At 33.2% G+C, this 21807-nt stretch overlaps 1 protein-coding gene across 50 annotated transcripts in view; it reads left to right on the plus strand.

Moving 5' to 3' along the window:
* The window catches only part of Wnk (Wnk kinase), a 194823-nt gene that overhangs the window by 142984 nt on the left and 30032 nt on the right, over nt 1–21807 (plus strand). For 18 of the 50 annotated variants that reach the window (XM_067095035.1, XM_067095045.1, XM_067095059.1 and 15 more), the window contains exons 12-17: nt 1810–1871; nt 3823–4183; nt 4572–4778; nt 11470–11532; nt 17235–17558; nt 21480–21725. In XM_067095035.1, the coding sequence (XP_066951136.1) occupies nt 1810–1871; nt 3823–4183; nt 4572–4778; nt 11470–11532; nt 17235–17558; nt 21480–21725 (1263 nt within the window). The remainder of the gene's footprint in view (nt 1–1809; nt 1872–3822; nt 4184–4571; nt 4779–11469; nt 11533–17234; nt 17559–21479; nt 21726–21807) is intronic. The other 32 variants (XM_067095010.1, XM_067095015.1, XM_067095057.1 and 29 more) reach the window with 8 other exon arrangements.

The following is a 21807-nucleotide window of genomic DNA, read 5'->3' on the forward strand; positions in this document are numbered from 1 at the left end:
TGCTCATTAATTGTTTATGGCAATAGTCACAGTGTACTTTTTAAGTTTTAAGTAAGTTGAAGTCTCATTTGTATATTTTTATGCTGCATTAAAAGTTCAGTTAAGGATGCTTTGATTAGAAGGAAATTTAAAAAAGAGAAAACATGTTAGTTTCTAGTAACTTTAGCTTAATAAACTTTTATGAAGCGCTATTGTATACAGTACGGTTACTTTTTGCAGTTTGCTGAACTTGGCTTAGATTGTTTTACTATGACTAGTCATAATTTATACCACTCATACCTTTGATGAATTTTTCATTAGTCACTGATTTTTCTCATCTTTTTACCAATGGCAGATTTTCAGCTCCTGTTTTGTTTGATGGCAGTTTAAAAGATTTCTCCAAAATCATTAAAAGTTTTAATTTTTAATTTAATAGCATTTAAATGTACCTATCCTATCCAAATAGAATAAGAATGGATGGAAAATTAACTGCAAAATTTAAAAGATGAAGAATTATGAATTGGATTTACTGTATAATGATTGACCATGTATGTTATTGGCAAGTTTTATTTTTTTCACATTTAAACATGTATAAAACCTCATCAAGGCAAACCTACATTTTAGGGCATTTGTATAGTTTTTCATATTCAGTGCTATGTCTGATAATGGAATTAATTTTTAATTCTACTAATACAAATTGTGGTGGTTGTCAGCTATAACTGCAGCTTTATTACATACTTTTCTTGATTTCCTTTCATATATCAAGACATTGGTTTTATACTTGAGAATATTTTCCATTGTGCAATGCTCTCTATCAGTACGTATCAAAAACTTGGACTCGATCTCCAATCCCAGATTACAAGTGACACAAGGAACTGCTGTATAACATGATCCACTCATGGGTAGCATTATTTTTTAGGAGCTCCTTTGTTGCTGCATTGTTTTTCTAGGTTGCTTTAAATATATTCAGAGAAGGAAATTTTGTATGTGGTATCAACCAGAATTATATTCCAGCAGTTTAGGTGTATGACAGTTGTTTAGGTATTGTATTGTAGTTAGAGAAGGTGTCACAAAATTTCTTAATAATTTTACATAATAGCAAACTATCACTATGTGTTTTAAAGACCTAAGTTTTGTGCATGCTCTTAATGTGTATGTACATCATGTACAACTGATTGACTTAATAGTGGTTAAATGCTAAGACTGTTTTTGTTTTTAAAAGCTTTTATGTTATTGTAATACTGTATGTATAATTGCCTAATATAAAATCCTTTTAATAACTAGGAGAAAATTATAGATTTATCAGATTTCCATATTATACAGTACAATACCTGTTACTGTTGGAAATGTTTTTGTTATAGCTACAAAAACAATATTTTGCATTGCCAGCAACCAATTTTTAAAATGATTTTAAATGTTATGTTAGCTTCTTACATTTTTATTTTTTGAACAATTACCATTTGGAAGCATAGGCATGGATTTTATTCTTGGTTAGATTTTGTTTTATTAGATCACAGTTTTTTGTGGAACAGCAAGCATTTTAGGATGGCAAAAATTTTACTCCCTTAACCATTCTCTTAGCTTTTGTCATGTGGCTAATTTTATTATTGTCACTTGTTTTGGGAAGGTATGGTGCTTTGCATGCTGAGGTGGATGTTATTTTCATGAAATAATTACTTTACTCATAAAGATTTGTGAAGTATTTTACTAATTACAAGCATTCAGCAGTGAAACTGGCAATACATCATAATAATTCTTTGAATATTTTGACATTTCTATTACTAATCCTATGACTTCATCTCATATTAATTCAGCTACTTCATCCAACAGCTGGAGAATTCCCCTTCACCTCAGATGCTGACGGATTTGCATTCCCACCTGGTCAACGACAGGTAAGAAAGACCAAGATGTAGTTTGCAAAATGTTACTTCAGTTCCTCGTTCTTTTATCCCGAAACTCCTAAGGTGCTCTCAAGTTAGTTTTGTGATGTTGGGTTTGGTTGTTTCTATCCTCTTAATCCCCTCATTTCTACTTTTTTATTTAAGCTGGAATTTAGTGTGAATAACTTGAATGTTTTATCCCCATTTTATGCTAATGTTCATTCTCTACTTCCTACTCTTTGAATATTAACCCGATCTTTTTCTGCAATATAGCTACAGGGGTGAATTGTCATGGCTTACGTTTTAATTAGTGTGCCATTGCAAGTAGCCTGCAAAAGATACATGCCTTTAGTGTTCAGAATTTGTTTTATGGTTACTCTTAAAGTAGTTTAACCAGACCACTGAATCGTCTCTAGAATTTAGGGCTGGCCTGAAGGTGAAAATTGGAGCAGGTTAAGGTTTGGTAGCTAGTGAAAGGAGACCAAAGGGATTGAATGATAAGCATCCAGTGTGTTACATAGTAGGTGATATCCCCATAATGGGAAGCATTGTGTGGCAAAGACTAATTGTTGAAGTTTAATGGCATAATTTTCCCTAGTCATTTTATCCCGGCCTGCTTCCAGGTTTCTTCAACACAAATCTCCTGCATCCCATCAATTTATTTTATTGGTCATTTATCCCTAAACTGAAACGAGTTAGCTTGCATCAGTAGGCATGGCTCTTAGTGCTGCAATCTCAGATGGTAGTGAAATAATTTATTTACATACATACATTTGTACATGTTTTCTTTCCAAGTATTACATAGGCAGTTTTTCTTTCTGAAGTGAATTATTCTTATCCCTCTATTTCCTTTCATGATGCTTATTAGGGGAGTTGTAGTTCAGCATGCAAATCAAAATATATTTGAGTTCAAGAATAAACTACAAATACTGTACAGCATATATAAATATACAATATATTCCATAGAAGTTCAGGTTCCAGGCAGATCTCTTGTGCACTTTGCAGTAATTGCTGTATTATTTTGGGTAGTATGTAAGCTATCATTTTAAATTAGACCATATTTGGTGAATCACATAGATTGTTAGTACTGTAGATAATTTTGAGGCTGTGTGATTGCATTCAAAAAATCTTCTTTAGAACCTCACTTTATATATTTTTTGATCGGCAAACCCAGCCATTGTGAATTGCATATTTTTAAATGTTGTTTTTATCCTAACTGCAATCAAGTGTATTTATAAGTGGTAAATAGTTGCGATATTTGTTTCATACACAGTTGTCAAAGAAAATTTTGAAATCATTGTGATTTTTTCTGCTTGGCATACAGTATTGAAGTACTGTATATCTTTTTTTTTTTTTTTAAACCACAGGAGCTCTCATGGCTTTCCAGTTTGCATAACATTGTATTTACTTCTTTTGTTAACCTTTCAGATACAGTATTACCCTTTTAATCGGTTTCCCATTAGGTTACTTTTAAAAATACCCACCTTTGGCCAGTCGTACTTATGCATTTTTTCTTTTGGTTCCAAATTATAGTCCTGTTTGTGCTAGAGCCATATCAAAACCCTCATTACAATTCATCCTGTATTGGATACACGAATTTTTTTATGCCAGTTTTCATTGAGAGTATAACTTTTTTGTTGAAACACTTAAAAGTTTGTGTTATCACTTTGGTTTCACCAATAGTCATGACTTTTCTTAGAATGTATTCCTGAAATTTTGCTTCATTGTTAGTATTGGCTTTTTTTTTATTTAGCTTTTGCTATTGTTGTAGCTTTTATATCCATTTTATTTGCCATCCCTGCTAGATGGTGTGTATAAAGCTAGCGGAATGTTAGTTTCAAGATGCATGTTGTGGTGAATACTTTATTTAATGTCACACCAATGGTAAGTATCATTAGTTCGTTTTTAAGGTATGTGAAATATGTGAAACATTGGTATTTATTCTTTCCATGTCTCTGAGAAGGCCTGGTGGCAATGGTCTGGAGAGTGTCTCCAACTTCGCCATCACAAGCAACATCATCTCAACTACCTGTACCACTTCCACAACCACAACTACAACATTCTCTACTCAATCCCACTTTGACCCCAGCGCTGCCTCTGAAAGTGAGAACAGCGAACATCCTGCAGATGGATCCGGCAACAAGCAGCATGCAGAACGCAAGAAGATACGAAGAAAGAAAACCCTGGACCGCTTCCCCAAGCTCACTGTTTTGTCAGTCACAGATACCATGGTTGAATGCCAACTTGAAACTATTAAACAGAAGACAATAACCTTCAAGTTCGACATAACTGACAATGACCCTCAAGATGTAGCAAATAAACTGGTAAGATGTTATTTTGCAGTCACCATAGAATATGTACAAGAAATTAGGTGGTTAGAGAATGAATTTAAATCTGACTCAAATTAGTTTTTCTATGTGAAATATAGCAGTGATCTTTTTGCACATAATTGCACACGTACATCCCTCATCCATTTTTCTGAAATGGTGCCAATTTTGTGTGCTATAGTATCCTGTTTCAGTTTAACTTAATTCATATGCCAAGATGAACAAATTCTTAGTCTGATATTTATTTCATCAAGTATTTTGTTGTGGTTTTATACAGCATTTTCTGTGTTTATGTTTTTGCACACCAGTATTTATAAGTTTTCTTTACCAAATGTTTGGTACTCTTTTCTCACACTAAATTTTATGTTTTTCAAATTGCCTTCAGGTTATGACCAATCTCCTACCTGGAAATCATGCTGAAGTTGTCATCAATTACATTGAAGATATCATTAGACAACTTCAGGAAAACCCAAATGTCCTGCCAACAGTCTCTACTCCAGGGTTAGATTCCCGAAGCCAGCACCATTCACAAGATGGTCAAGCAAGATCTCCGTCAGTAACCAGAAGACATCGAGATGACAGCGACACTCGGGTAAGTTAATGTTTACAATTTTGTTTTATAATTTTGGGGTAATGAGGTACAGAGTTTGTAATTTTGTCATGACTGATCTGTATGATACAGTGATGACAAATGTTAAACCAAGTATGTTTGTAAGTTTTGTGCATTAATTACTAGTCCATAATGAAATGAAATTTATGTGATCCTAGCTATGCAAATAGATTTTAGAGCATGGACTGATCATTATAAATATTTGCACTTTATTTCTAATTCTTTAAGGAAAAGAGCTTTAACAGTTCATTTTATTATTTTATTTAATTTCAATAAGAATTTTTATATTTTCATAAATACTTAGTTTAAAAGCTAGTTGTTTTATATGATTTACTATAACATCAGAATTACCTGATGTACTTGTGTTTGTTTTAAGCATGAATATTATTCAAGTTTGACTGTATGTTTTCAAATGAAGTGTTCTCCATATCTTTATCACATTTTGCATAAGTTTCTATAAGATATGAATATATGCATGTTATACCAGTTGAATGCAAATGATGGATAAATGTGATTGTTTTATTTTTAGCTATTGCAGCTTTTTTTTCATGTCTCTTTGAAACCGATAGTTCCTAAAATCCCTATTAGATTCCGTGATGAGGATGTTACAAGTTTTAGATTATTTAGGGAAATGGAATGTGTGTGTGGATCCTTGAAAATTATAGTGAAATCATTGAATATTAACAAGATCAGCCTATATATTGGCATAAATAACATAAATTCAGTTCTTGTTATGGGAAATCTTAAGGGAAATCAAATGGAAAAATTTTTATTAAATATCCGTAAGTGTGATTATGCTATTCAGTTACCCTTTGCAATTTAAAGACTTTTATTAAATGCATAACACTGAGAAGTCAGAATTTGAGATAGAAATAAAATTATCCTTTAACTGGAAAGGTATGTCACTGTGGAATTACATTTTTAATTTCCAGTGAGACATGATGAAAGAAACTGATAAGAAGAGTTTTCCCCCCGTGAGCAGTTCCTTTAGTTAGCATCCCATAAAGTAATGAAATGAGTACAAAAAAGTTTGTGGGTGACCAAAATTGTTGTTGGTTATACATTAATTTTCACACAATCTTTTTTATAATGAAACTAGAGTTTTTGGGTTGATGTTTGGAATCATAGCTGTATGAGAACTTTTCTTTTGAAGTCTTTAGATTTATCAGACACTACACAGGGAACTAGTCAAAGACACATACACACAAGCACAAATAGGATAGGCATTAATTCTTCCTAAGCATTTTATCTGTTAGGTATCCCTTGTGGACTTAGAATTATAAACACTCTCCATAATGCAGGAATCCAAGTAAGCACAAGTACCTTTAGATATACAGAAAATCTGAGGATGTTAGAAGGTTTATCTATGAGGAAACACTTCAAAATTATGTTTGAGTACTATTTTTGACTCTAAGAATAGTAAATGATTCAGGAAGGGCAGGGGAGGGGCAATTGGTTCCAAATCTTATAAAGCGAATGTTATGGAGCACTGGTCAGACCAGTTGACACCCAAAGGAGCTTGCAGTTGTTTATAGTTAAGAAACTGTAGAACAGTGAAACTGCAGAACAGTGGCCAGTGTAATTACCATCTTCAGTAGAAAGGACCCTGTAATTGAATTTTTCATTACTAGTAGCTTCATTGGTAAGCACAGGGACTGGCTTGGTCAAAATGTTAACATTCAGCATAGCAGGTCTGTTAAAAAAATCTGTCAGTACTCTTGTTTGTCTCAAAGTGATTGGAGAAGCTACCTTCTCACGTTATTGGAAATGTACTGAAACTGATTTCAACAGATGCTTCTGCTACAGCAGTCCAGTTTCTGAGTTTTATTGCACTTCACTATGTCGTTGGGATGGACATCTGGAAATGTACATTGCTAGTACAACTGTTGGTAAAGCAGTTTTGCTTAAATCTTATGCCAACTAATAAGCAGTAGATAGGGCTGGTGATCCTTTAAATATGCCTAGATTCATACTTTGCCTCACCATATTTAGAAAGTTATAACACTGCCAGAACACTGGATGAGTATTTAACCGTGGTTCAACAATTCCTTACAAAGCAAAGAGAATTTAAGAGCCTTAATTAAAAAACAGACAAGAAATTGTGAACCTTGGCCTCCCTTGCTACCTTCTGATTGAATGTTGTTAACCAGTCTGAGGATAATACTGAACAACTTACTCTTCTTTGACTGATCTATCACTTCCTGATACCTACCTCCCAAGTCACTTTTCACAAAATATGAACCTTGCTTTTTAGGAACAGGGAAAAAAAATACTGTGAAGATGGTTGTTTTATGGATAATCCAAATATCTCTGTTACATTTAAGAGATGTACAGTATTGCATTCTTAATCTTATACTGTATCAGTTTTCCATACTGTACACTTCATCAGTTTTTCATAGGACAAAATATTTCTTCTGGATAAATGGAAATTGGGCAGTGTTGTGCCTGTTATAGGTAGTAAGCCCAGACTGCGATGATGATAGAACATTCCATCCTCTGCATTCTATACAGATGCTTTGAATGTAAAAATTCCATTGTATTCCTGATAACTATTATATTTCTAGGAAACAAATAGGCCTTTGAGATGCTCTTTTGATATTCATGGTTTATCCAAGGCATCTTGGTTGATAGGTATAAGATCAGACTTGTTCAGATTGGGTACAGTGCAGTCTTTGACTTAATCATACAGCATACATTGGACAATAATGATCTAATAATGATCTTTGTAGTTTTTCAAGTATCAGGGAGCAGTGAATTAAGGCATTGAATCCTTTTTTTTCTGTTGATGGATGCTTGTGTTATTTTACTACTGCCTGTCATCTTCCTCTCTCTTTGTATAAGAGGATCTCTTCTGAGGAAGTCAAATTCGTGGCCTTTAGGCTTATTCTTTGAAAAATATGAAAATTATGAATAATGGTAATTTTGTAATCAGTATGATTCTGCTTGTATACTCTTAGGACATGAAAATAAGTGTAAAATGAGTCATTGGAGAAAACTATGATGGCAGAAAATGGAGAATAGTGTAACCTGTTCCTATGAATTAGGGTGGAAAAATTAAAAGATTTGCAATTAATGAAAATCCTTAATAATACCAAAAATTATCCCAACAATTGCCAAAAACATTACCAAACCAAATATTGAAATTCTACAATGTAATCCCCAGGATGCAAAATGAGTAATGGAAATCAAGTAAAAAAAATGAAAAGGATATTTTACTGGCTCAGAAGGTTAACTCCAAAACTCTTGAGAAAATCACAATAGACCACTGTTATTATGAAGGATAAGTATTAAGTAAATGAATGACACAACATAAAATGTAAAAATGCTAATCCAGGAGGAGCAACTCGTACAGTAATATGTCTCACCACAACACACGTTCATGAAAGGATGAGAACTAAGGGAGGTGTCTGGTTGGTGGTTTGGGTTTGTGAGGTAGGGTACTGGTTGTGAGGATCTAAAGAGTTGGTGTGAGTGGAGAGCTTTTACACAGAAGTAAGGCTATTAATGATCAGTTGGTTCATAATGAATATAAAGTACTGTACTTTAGGGAGCAAGAAACCTTTGAATACAAATCTCACCAATGATAAGTGTTAACTGGGCCTTATTTTCTAAACTCATGTGGTGAAGAAAACAAGTACCACTTCATCTCAGCAATTCATGTAAAGATTTTGAAGAACAAACTGTTAGCCAGCAGCAATTTTGCAATAAGACTGAACACGTTAGGTTGAATTTCAGACTATATCCTGAAAAGTTTCAGATAACATTCCCTTAAATTTCTTAAATTCCTTGTGAGGGTACATTTTTTCTAATATTTGAATTGGAGATTTGAGGAACCTCATGATTCACACTTGAGGTGAATAAAGGATCTAGGTCCTCAAAAGATTGAATATGGATCTCATGGCTGTAGGGTGAGCCAAGGTTTGAAATATAAAAAAAAAATCCTGCATGAAAAGGGGAGAGAATTTAGGGGTTATGAAAGTAATACTTTCATATTAAAATTTGTTATCTTCTAAGGAGAGGTAGTTACCAGCATATTAGTTAGTTATAAGAGATAGTCCAGCTAGACCTCCAAGCTAAAACTCTTAAATCAAGTGGCAGGGACAAGAGTTTTCATATACAAAATAATATTTGTATTTTATAAAGCTTTGTAAAATCTTTACAGTTAGGCATACAGAAACTATTTGACAAATTTCTTGAATGGATTATTGTTGAAAATGTTGTTCATAGTCAGTTGAACTTGGCATTTACAAGTAACTGCAAAAATCCAAGGGTCCCACCACTCACCTACTTGAGATTTTGATGACTTCAAATGACTTTGTGCAAATTTCATCCATTGAGATTCCAATGATGTCGTATGTAGAAAATAATGAAAATGGTTATCATGATTATTTTAACATAGTGTAACATTGGGGTTGACTTCTATACTGTGTTGGGGATGGCTTAACTCTGCCTTTTATGCAAATAGGGGTGCATTTAAAAAGAATTATCATTAAACCAGTCTAAAACAGAACATAAATAAATATGCATATTTTTCTTTCTTCTTTACTCTTTTGTATGGAATACTGTAAAGAAAATTTATTGTCGTTTTTATATTTCTAAAAGAACTTATCTTTATTTTACTCTTTAAATATTTATTTACAGAGTAAAGGCACTTGTGTTTTTGGCAAACTTCAACACATCATTTTAACTAAATAATTTGTTTTAATGTTTAAAGACACTAAAATAAAGTACTGTATATTTGGCTTCAAAATGAGACTAAAACCAGCATTCTGTCATGAAAATAACTTTTCATCAAGCAATAAAATAAAATTATTTTTAAGCTCCATTTGCAATCCAGAGTGGACTTTTTACCCCAGCAAATCACCCCTTAACATGTTAATAATGATATTTATTACAGTTATTATTACTGTTAATGTTACTGAAATGTGATTAAAGGAAAGTAAGTGGCAAGTTCTCCTCTTGGTTTGTAGTACTAAGTGCTTTAGTAAATGTCAAGCTTTGTATGATCCAAAGCTGACTCGTTCATTCCACATTGATCCCAGAATGAACATGTCATACAAGTTAGAAATTGTACATGAATACAATATACTGTAAATATATTTTTAGGTTCTTGTTGGTGGTATTTATGCTTTTCAGCAAGAAATGAGAAACAATTACTCTGTGTTTATTAACTTTTATATGTTTTTATAAAATTGATACTGCATCTTCATGAATTAGAACCTAAATTTAATTACTCCTTAATTAGTATTAGAGCAACTTTTGTACAAAATAAAAGTATAATTCATAGATTGAAAACGGTAATAAAGCTATGTGATTTCCTCTGCGAAAGTCAAGTATGTGTTCCTGTATCAGTTGAGTACTATTATTAGAAAATCTAGTAAAAAATTTAATAATACTTATATGCATTTTTATAAGTTTCGTTATGTTGTGAGGTGTTCTGTACTTTAACATTTTTCTTTGTTAACTAGCTTACCTCATTTACAGTTTTCAAATTGTTTTACTTATGGTTTATTTTTAAATTGTAGAACATCTGAGCAATGCATGGGCAAGCTTCAACCAATCATCTTGTAATTTGTGGAGCAGAAATTTTTTATTAGGTTTTCTTAATATTTATATTGAGTACAGTACTCATATAAATTTTGTAACGTGGACTTATATTTTTCCTATCCCCATCTCTGGTAATGTCATTGCTGACATGACAGGTTCTTATTACAATCAGTTTGATCAGCCCTGGTATGCCATTAGCAAGTGAACTGATTTCTGTCGTGACTTTTCACTGTTTTTGTGTAATCACCTAGAGTAGTGGTTTAGTGTCTTGTGGATGTTGTTCAGACCCAAAGTTATATGCCAAGTAGTTCCCGTAGTTACGGTGGGGTAATGAAAGTTATCAGTGAGTGCACTGAATTTAGGTGGAGTGTTTGCAGGTAAGAACATACATGTGTGTGGTGGAATGGGATGCTTAGATATTCATACAACATTACTGTATCGATAGTCTTTCTTCAGTAAGATTAATTTTTAAATAGTTAAAAGTAGAGAACCTGCAAACTTGTGTGAAAATGGTTTTGTTTTCTGGTTTTATGGGCATGGTAGTGACAGTGACCGGTTGAATGATTTGATCTATGTGAGTAGTAATTTTAATGAACAGTTTTAAAAAATAAACTATTTTGATGGCTCATATGGATATGGCAAATCTTAATACAGTACAGTATTTCTGAAAGTAGATTCTAGAAGCCGTTGCATGGAATATACTTGCACAGTAATTAAGGTTGGAACAGCCGAACAGATACAACAAAAGCCACTAGCCATCACTTTCATTATCTCAGGATATAGATGGGATTTCTTAGTTTTGCAATGTTTAGCTTTATCTAGGTGAAATATGTTAAGTTATGGAACTGACAGGAAAACTTCAGTTTTAATATTGATATAGGTTGATGTTTTAATACAGTTCACCAAAACTCGCTGTTTAAGTCTGCTGTTTGTGTATTGCTGTGGGTTAAGAGTGGAAAATTTTATTTATGAATTTATTCAATTTTCCTTTTTCTTTGGACATGTCATGGCACGAAAGAAATATTGACATTCATTATACTTGTGGATTTCCATGAAAGTTCTGATGGATATATGGTATTTCATGTGCATCAATCGTTGCATAATGTATCTTTGTGGTGCGTGGTAGGCTCGGTACCTGGCCAGGAAGCTGAGTCGATCCTCCCCTAAACGGCGGCGGCGACACAGCTCAGTAAGTAGTTTGTAATGAAAGAGAAACTCTGGATTTGTCAACAGTCTGAGAATGCTACTTAGACGAGCATGTGTGGTGGCTCTGATCAGTTGACCCACAAAGCTGTCTTTCAGATGAGCCATGTGATGATTTAAAAACACTGGATTTCCTAGCTAAAAATATCAATATAGTGTGGGTATATGAAAGGTTTCATATACTGAATAATAATAATAATAATAATAATTGTGGTTTAACTCAAGTTTCAATTGTCCTGTATGTCTAAAAGTATCACATGGAAAATCTGATTCAGTTGTTATCCTGCAATTTTTCCTAAAGAACTGTGACCACTTATGACTTTAATGGTCTAGAATAACTCAGTGCTCGAGTGCTTCCATGCTTCAATTGTATAGTTCTCTAAAAAATAAAGTTTTATTTTGCAATGTTTGCTTCTCCTCCTAGAGGATTTATTTTATTTGCATACCTAGAGGATGCTTTATACTCTCTTTGGTTAGTTATAACACAGTTACATACAGGATGAGAAAATTATTTTAGCATTTCAGATTCTATATATTGTTAGTATTAAAATATCAGTGCTGTCTCTCTTAGTAAATATACCAATGTATTGTGCTTGAAAATGACATAGAGAACAGTAAGTTTTATTATTTGGTTGAAACGCTAGAATAATTCAGGTAGAAAGTGCTCTAGAAAGAAGACTGTTTAGAGAACTCATTTCATGTCCAACACTCTAAAGGGAAAATCTGATGTAACAGTGATGATGATGATGATGTTGGAAGGGTAGCCGTTTTCTTGTAGCCTTTTTGGATGGATTGAACACCTTTCAAAGTGAGGTCTTAGTGCTACAAATTAAACGCATATAGTAAGATTTAGAATTGACATTACAGAACAGTTGCTGCTATGATTCAGCCAGTTAATGAACTTACATGCTTTTATATATGCAGTATTGTTCATTGCTAATGGACTGGTGTCATAGCAACTGATACAGCATATGGTATTGCAGGTAACTATATTAGGAAGCTTTAGATTTAAGATATACTTTGTATATTAATCAAAATGCCATCAGATTTTATCTCCATGATCTTGTTTTATCAGTTTGAGAAGCAAGCGAGAAGTGCAAATATAGAATTTTATGTAAAAAAGTATTTAGATAAATGGGAAGCTTTCATGAGCAGTATTACTAGAGGAATTCACAATGACCACATAAGCCTGCAGCGCTGCACACCCTCACACCCATGCACAAGATGGAAAAAGAATCGAAGAAGTTCCTCGCCATTTTTCTTGTTCAGTGTCATTGAAGTTTTCTAATTGTTTTAAACTACTCTTGAATTTTTTTTTTATACCTAAGCACAGATTTTTAATATACAGTACAGTATTTTAAAAGTTCATCTTCACAGACTTGAACACATTTAATGTTTAAATTCTAGTACTGATAAGTACAATATGCTTCTATGCAATAAAAATAAGTGCTCCACAGTGACAGTAATCAAAATTATGGGATACATTCAGTTGAATAAATGTTGTTCAGTAATAAAAGGCCTAATTGTTTTTCTCAGGTTTTAAAATTGTGGCATCTCATTTTATTTCTTCATTGTCTTGTCAGCTTTTTATTTTTATTTTTTTTTTTTAACTTTAGTACTGGAATAACTTGTATTTTCAACACGATTTGCTGAGTAATTATTTGCAGTAAATTTCGTCACAAATTTGGGCCACCACATTGTAGTTTGCACTTGCATACTCCTCAGCATTTATTTTATACAATAAATGCAATCCAGCATTTTGTATTATCAAGAGTGCTTGAGCAATTTTAAATTCCCGTGGCATTAATCATTTGTTTATAAAGATTTTTATTAAGAAAATTTTAAGGAACTTTTGCATGAATAATAATAAATGACTAGGGTCAAGAATAGGATCAAACCATAGCCTCATGTTTTATACTTATATTTTTATAAGACATATGCATGATCCTGCTTGTTGTGGAATTTACCCTTGGAAGTCAACTGTCATATTGGGGATGGTAATTGCTTTACTTGAAACATTTAATTGAATTAAACTAAACTTGAGTGGAACTATATTATTATTTGAGATCTTCCATTTATTATGTCTGTTAAATTCTCATTTCTAGGCTGGTATATTTCTGAAAAATGGTGCCTACCCCAGCCTTTGGAAGGTAGAGTATTTATATATATTTTAATGTATTAAATGGCTGTCACAAGACAATTTAAAACACCTTGCACATCTATTGTCATGACTTTGAAACTGAGAATGTACAGCACTGTACTTGAACATTTTGATAATTTCATTATTATTTTATGCAAACTTTCAGAGTTTGTTTGAAAACTACACAAATTGTATTCACAAGCCATCACCCTAGTAAGAGAAAACCATAGCATTAATTTATTTTTAGGTTTATATATTTTTAGTTACTTATTCAGTCTGTTTTTTTTTAGAACTACTGCTTTATTAATTCTGAAGGATTTAGTAAAACAAAGATGCCTTTAATAAAATTGCTGGCATTCAGCTACTACTGAATAATTAAGCCTTTTATATAATGTTTTATAATGTAAGCCTTCGGTTGCTGTTTAAATATTTCTTGAAGCTAGATATCTGTAGAACAAATTTTATTCATTGTGCAAAAGTATTTCTTTGTTCTTGCTTTACTATCCTTGTAAAATCCATAGCTAATCCTCTTTGGACCCTTTCATATAAGGAGTCAATGATCTTACCACACAATGTAAAGAGTGGTAGCTCTCTAAAAACCCATGGTTGATGTGTTTTTGTGTCTAATCAAAGGGAAATTACTGATGTATCCCTCTGTACCCTTTCAACCTGCATATCTTGAATTACCTTGCACTAGTATTATTTATTTTCCTTCCAGTAATTACCTCTTATCTCCCAAATACTTTGCACTTGTGTGTTTCCCAAAAATTGTCTTTGGTGTTTAGTAGTATAATTTAATGTAAACTATGGATAATTGTAGTGTTTTTAGGCTTTAGGATTATAGCATATTGGTTATTGTGTTAATTTAAATTTTCATTTAAAATTTTAAAGGTGAAATGTTATGGTGCTGTGAAAGAAAAAATAAATTGATAAATTGATTAGATGTTTACATGTTTTTTGTTAAATATTTCAGGCGTGTGCCTTAATGCATCATAAATTACTGTATCTTTATATCAGTAACCAGTCCTGTTTCAGTGTAGAAGTAGCGTAAATTTGTACCTATAGTTCTTTAACTTAAATTTAGGTTTTTCCTCACACTTGATGTTGGGTGCTATAATATTGTATATTACATGTATACTTTTTGCGAAAGCAAATTCCCATAAAATATAATGATTCAGGAGAAAACTGTAAAGCAGTTCACATGAGTTGTGCACCCTTATATTTGACTGTAGGGAGGCTGCACATAATGAATTTCAGGGATGCTGGATAAGGTTCTTGATCTGGTAAGGATTAATCAGGTAGCGATATGGTCAGTCAGGACTTATGATTTCAACTGTATGCTAGCCTTTGTTTTGTATACTGTATACTGTACTGTTCAGTATTTGATGCTTGTTAGAAAGTACTTGACAAGAATGGAACTTCCCAAGTGTGTTTGTATGAAATACAGACTGTTGCCTAACAAGAACTTATAGAAGTACTTTGAAACAAAAGAAGTGGGCTTTTGTATGTTTAAGATTTGTATCTACAAAATAAAGTATTAGTTGTACCATGACATACGATGGAATTTTTAAAGGGACTGTGTTATTCTTTCTTGATTATTTTAGAACAGATGGTTGTAATCACAAGGGATTTTTATTTAGAGAGTTTCATTCCCCTTCACTTTCATACCACAGTATTTTACAATTGGCTTTGTCTATGTGCGTTTTAAAATTCAGTACTAAATTTGGTAAAAGCAACTTTATTTGTGTTTGGGCAAGTTCACCACCAGAATTATTTTTGTAGGGGTGGGTAAGTTTTATTTGAAAGATAGTTATAGTTTTTAAGCCATGGTTATATTGTCAAATCATTATATTGTCACGTTTAAGCCATAGTTATATTGTCACTGTTAAACTGTTTAGATGTGGAGCCTGAGTCAATCAAGTAAATTATAAGTGGAAAGCCATTATCATCTCCTTCATCCACCTCATCTTGTACTGTATTTTGCACCAGTTCAGAAAGGGAGATTTCACCTCACTGGAAGCAAATATGTCAATATAATTATTTCTATTATTCAATCAGGCTTAATCATTGTTGTTTTACCTGTCACAGTTTCCTGTCAAAAAGAGAGAAATGTAAAAGTCCATGTCAGTTCTTGATGTTTCAGATAATTAGGAATAAGCATGAAGTAAAGATCTCAACATTAGTGGCCATGTTAGAAGGATTATTTTGGAATAATTGAAACTCTCATCTTTTAAAAGGGGTGCACGAGTAAGTGAAAGAATACGACAGGTAATGTATTCAGCATATTGACAGAAGGAAAACATGATCATCATTAAAATAAAGTGCAAGCCAAAAAGAAACTTTGATACTGAAGATGGTTGCCTGGTTAACATGTGCAGCTTTTATAATGTTAATTGGATCGTATAAGACGAAACACATAAGATTTGGAAATTAGGAGAAAGACCAGCGTTTTTGTTTGTCATGACAATTAGAATTTATCAAATTTTGATTGAACCACTTTGTTAAAAGTAGCCAGAGAAAACAGTAGCTGAAGATTTGACCAGTATGTCTAAATGACTTACTGATTTCATCATACTGTATCATTGCTCATGGTGTGTGCACAAGGTATGCCCTCTAGAACACCTTTCATATTTCACTTCCACCTTTCCTTATTAACAACACAGCCTTTTCTGATCTCCTCCCTTGAGAGGCTTTGATCCGGGGCACCTTCCTCCCTTTCACTCATCTTCCATTGTTATAAATCATGCAGTTGGAAGAGGTTTTCTGACCTTTCTTTTCCTATTTCTGTTCATAAGTCTGCCTATCCAACAGTCTTCCAGGACCTCCAAATTTGACTTTATTTAGAGAGTCTTTTTCAAACAGTTGCAATAAAAGCTACTTCATGAATTCTCTTGATGATAGGTAGGGGATCTGTCTGTACCCTAAAGAAATACCCTAAAGAAACTGGAATAACAGACAAGTATTAAAAACACTGACTTTTATTTTGATTTTGAGGATTATATCAAACCAAACTCTTTTTGACAGCAAAAAAATTCTGCTAACTTAACAGTTTAAGTGGAAATTTCTTGATCCAAAACAGTTGGAGAAAAGAGTATATAGTGAAAGTAAAAGAGTGAATCCTCAACACTCTTAAACAATTTTGTATTGAATATATTTAAAAGGATTCTAAGAGAGATTGGGCCATAAAAACTGGAAGAGTACGTGCGAAAATGGTCAATCTGATGGAGCAGTATGATATATGATATTCTTTGTTAAGATATGGAGTTTGGAATTTTATGAAAACTTGCAAATTATTCTTTATTTTGTTGCTACTACTAATCAGTTTTTATTTTTAAGTATACTGTATAGCTTACTTATTTTTAATGTTTTATAGTTTATTTGCTATTCTGTGCTACTTTGTAAATGATAAATTTGGCACAGTTTAGCACTCATTGATTAATGAGAATGTTTATTTAGTATCCTTAGACATTTACTGTGCATGTTATTTTTATTTGATTTTTTTATATTGTCTTTATGCTACATTTTACACCATATGGACTTTATTTTAGCAGAGAGATGAGGAAGGAGACAGTGCTCCAGGTACCCCAAACAAGCGTGTGGAGCCACGTGAGTCATCACCACAAGTTCAGACAAGCCCGGTTCATCAGTCTCAGTTACCACAAGCTGTAGAACAGCAGCAGGTATCAACAACTGTCCCTCAAGTAGACCAGACACAGTTGTCTCAACAGCAAGGTCTAACAATTCAGCAGACACAACAGCCAGATATAGACAAAGAGAAGTCAGTTGAGCCAGTAACAACTACTTTACAAGCTCCAGCTGTAAATGCCTTGCAACAGCCAGTTTCAACACAGCAAGCACCACAGCCCCCACAGGTAAGTGCTTGTGTAGCTTAATTCAGTAAGAGGAGGCTATTTAAGTTCATTAATCCTGTTTTGGCTTGGTAAGGGTAATTATAAAGTTGCATTTTTATGTTGGATTTAAGGAATTTAGGCACAGCCGCATATGGGAATGGTAGGAAGTTAGTTATGGAAAGCATGTTTACTGACACTGGAAAGGAAGATGCTGCATAAGAAACAGCACTTACTAGAGCCTTGTCATGTGAAATCTTGCCCTGTCCTCAGTAAGAAAGTGAAAATAATTTTACCGTGGCAGGTCCTCTTGAAGACTGTAAAAGGCGTAACATCTTCCTTGTGTACATATAGTCAGAAAAAGGCAGAGCAGCAAATAATGCACAGCAACAAAAGAAGAATTTGCTTTTAGTAACAATTTGTAGCAGGTGACCAGAAAGTACACTAAGATTATAACTTCACTAGGTGCCTACCTTAGCAGATGATTGCCATGTCCCCTAAGCTTTTTAAAAACCAGCTTATCTCAAGAGGTTAACATTATTCCACATTTTCAGAAAGCAATAGAGAGGAAGTGACTGCATTATTGCATCATCGATAAGATTTTTAAATCATTCTCATGACTGATGTCGATATCTTGCATTTGGAAATTTGACTTTTCCTTGAGTGGATTCTTGTCTCAGAGAGATAGATGAAGTCATATATTTTCCCTGTCAAAACTGTACTACTAGATCTTATTTATTTATTTTTGCAATCCAATATGGGGGTGGGTGCATTTATGCCTCACACTATTTTTCTTATTTTCATTCATGCTTTCTGTACAGTTTCTGCTGCTACTTATGAAGCCTAATCCTATCTTCCACTTCTTAACCAGCAGTCTTGATGCTCCTAAGCAATATATTTTAACATATGATCTTCAGTTAAATGACTTTGTTGATATTTTTGACAAATAATGCATGTATTCCGATGACATACCTCTAAGGTTCTGCAAGGAAAATGTTAGTGAACTAGTGCTGTTGATTTGTAGCCTTTTGCTGTTTTGTTATTGCTCCACTAAACTTTAATGCAAGTAAAGATGTTCCAAGTAAAGGCAATCATTTTATTTTTTAATCTCCAAGCAGTATTGAACATTTCATATAGGAACTAATAAACCAGGTCCCTTGTGCATAAAATAATGACTAACAATGACAATTCGAATATAAGCATAGTCACAAGCAAACAGGAAAGGAGAAAAAATAAAAACATTACGTTAATTAAAGTACTGTAATCATACATAGCACAGTAGGTACACATGTAAATAACAAAGAGTAAAGTAGTAAAAAAAAATTATGAATGCATGCAGACCTAGACTCAGGACCAGTTAGTGGGTTAAAGTTTTTATGAATGTTCAGCCTTCCTTCCTACATATAGTCACTACAGCTTTGATATCTCTGAACATTAAATACAAGTTAAGAGTAAATGAAAGAAAGGACAGCGATGCATTTATGAACATTAAATACAAGTTAAGAGTAAATGAAAGAAAGGACAGCGATGCATTTCCAAATGCAGTGAATAAAAGTGGCATGTTAATATATTTATAGTACTGTGTTTCCAGGCAGAATGTGGAAATAAATAGCACCTTAAACCGCAACTCACATTTCTATTCTCTAGTAGGACTTTCTCACATGATTTGCTTTTAAATGAATTATGAAAATTGGAGCAAGGTAAAAGTAAAGTAAGTAGGGAGAGACCAAAGGGAGCAGTGGAATGTAAAAGGCAGAAAACACACATGCCATGCAAGGCACAGTTTCTCTTGGTAGCAACATCTGGTGAAGTTTGGAGAAATCTGATTAGTCAGTTACATGCCATAATTATGTTCTGTGTTTTGATGGACCCATATGGATTGCTGTGTGTATATATGCATTTTTATGCAGGTAGGCAATGAAAATCTCTGCCATAGATTTCTGGGATGAAAGAATACCATCAGTAAAAGAAACATTTTACATCAAGAATTCTGCAGCTTGTACAGAATTTGACCTGTATTAAGATTCTATAGTTGCACAAATAATTTTCACTCTAAAGAAAAGAAGGGTAGTACAGTATTTCATAACCATAAAGATTTTATATCTCCTGTCATTTTTTGAGAATTTGCATTATGATGCATCCAGTTTTCGAGAGAATGAACAGTGTTTGCTGTCTACAAATAGTAATTGTTACATCATTGAAATGTCAGTTAACTGATTTTGCTTTACAAGATAAATGAAGTGTCAATTTAAACTCCATTACCTGTCCCAGTTAGTTATTTTGCTCGTTACTTTTGTAAGTGGTAAAGTAGGTCCATATGGAGAGCATAACATTCCCATCATCTTAAATTACTGAAAAGAGAATTTTTGTTTAAAGTTAGAATTTTTTTAGAATAAAGAAAAGGCACATTTAAACATTAGAGCCCCTCATAAAATGGAGTTTGACTGTTTTAACTTGTTGGTATTCTATAAATTATTTTTCGGCTATTTTTACTTGTTAAGTTGGTATTCTGTACATTATTTTTCATTCTTATTTATTGCTATTGGAATGAATGTTTATCACTCTGGTGTCATCTGTTTATGGTTGTTTATATGTTTCTTTGGCACTTTCTCACTGTAATATAGTTTGGTATGTATGACATATCCAGACTCTGGTCATCTTAAAGCCTTAGATTATGTTGTAGATTTTTCTACATTATGTTTAAACACTTTGTAATGACATGAGATGTAAAAAATGATCTTTCACTGCATGTTCAGTTCATCCATCTTGCATGATTAATATCACCAATTTTCAAAGTTATGCCATTTACACCTCACGCTGCACAGCATTTCCAGGTATAAAACACTTTATCCTAACTGTAGATTAAAAGGTGTGCATATTTAGCAGGTTATAGAAGAGGAGTCTGTAGAAATTAGTGACAGTTACAGGGTTTCAAATGATCACTTTCACTGTATGGAGTTGTGAAGCTACCATTGTCAGTTTCGTGCCCTAAGAAGTATATGAATTATTTTAATGAAAATAGTATTAATTGTGCTGACAGGGGACTGGGTTCATTAGTTTTGGGGAAGTTATTAAGTTTTTGGAATATAATCTATAGAGTTTTAAATCTTAAAGGATTTTTATAGATTTACCCTTTGTATTGTTGTAGAATTATTTTTTAAGTAATTAGCATTGCAGTGCACAGTAGAGTTCTTATTTAATTTTAGGATACTGAAGTACTGTATTACTGTTTTAAAATGGAACATCTCAACGTTAAAATATAATTTTTTCATCATTAAGCATACCAATATCAAATATTCTTTTAAGCAATTTATAATACTGTCTGTTTACTGGTATTTTAGTGTTCCTAGCAATTTTATGATTTGAGATTAACATCACTCTATAACACTAATAGAACTGTCATAGTTGTAGTGAGATTAACATCACACTATAACACTAATAGAACTGCCATAGTTGTAACACACATCACTAGAATAAAATTTTTCATTGTATTTGCACTTATATATACTGTACATTTAGGATAAGGCAAGTAGTATCAATTAGTTAAACCATAAGGTAACAATAGTACTGAATCGCTGCATGGTAAAAATAGCATTGGGGCAAAAGCAAATTTGAAGATGAGGAGTTCATAAGAAGATTATGACATCTTTTCTATCAGATAAAGCGTTTTTAACTACAGTTCCTCCAGAGCATGTTAGGGAGAATTTTGGCCAAATGCCCAACAGGGAATAGCAACTTTCATAAAAGTAAATGATAAATGAACTTGAGTGTCAGGTTACTCTTATGAAGTTTTACCTCTGCTTTTGCTTAATTTTGTATATTTGCAAAGATAATTTGATATCAGTTACTCTGAGTTTGCTTGTGTTGTACAGTTGCCAAAACTACAACTGCTGCTGTTCCCTGCTTGCAAAAAAGTTTGACCTTGTTGGCCTTTGGCCACCATAGGCTTTCAGAAAGTCACGCTTCCTGGTGAGTCCTGTGGTAGAGAGCAAACTACTTCCTGGGGAGGACGTGAGTGGGGGAACAGGGAGTGTGGCCATCCAGCAGCAGCCTTCTTCCTCCTCTGCAGCCCCCACTTTACAATTAGAGGATTCCCCTCAATCTGACTCCGTGCCTGCTACTTCTGCTGCTCTGCTTCCTCCCTTAGCACCTTCTTCTACCTCTGTGCTTACTCCATCACAAGACCTACAGGTAATGTTTATCCCTGTCCATTCATTGCTACAGTATACAGTATTAATGCAAGGTGAAGATCTTTGGTTTTAGTTGTCTCACT

This window comes from Macrobrachium rosenbergii, chromosome 51 (assembly GCF_040412425.1).
Source record: "Macrobrachium rosenbergii isolate ZJJX-2024 chromosome 51, ASM4041242v1, whole genome shotgun sequence".
NCBI lineage: Eukaryota > Metazoa > Arthropoda > Malacostraca > Decapoda > Palaemonidae > Macrobrachium > Macrobrachium rosenbergii.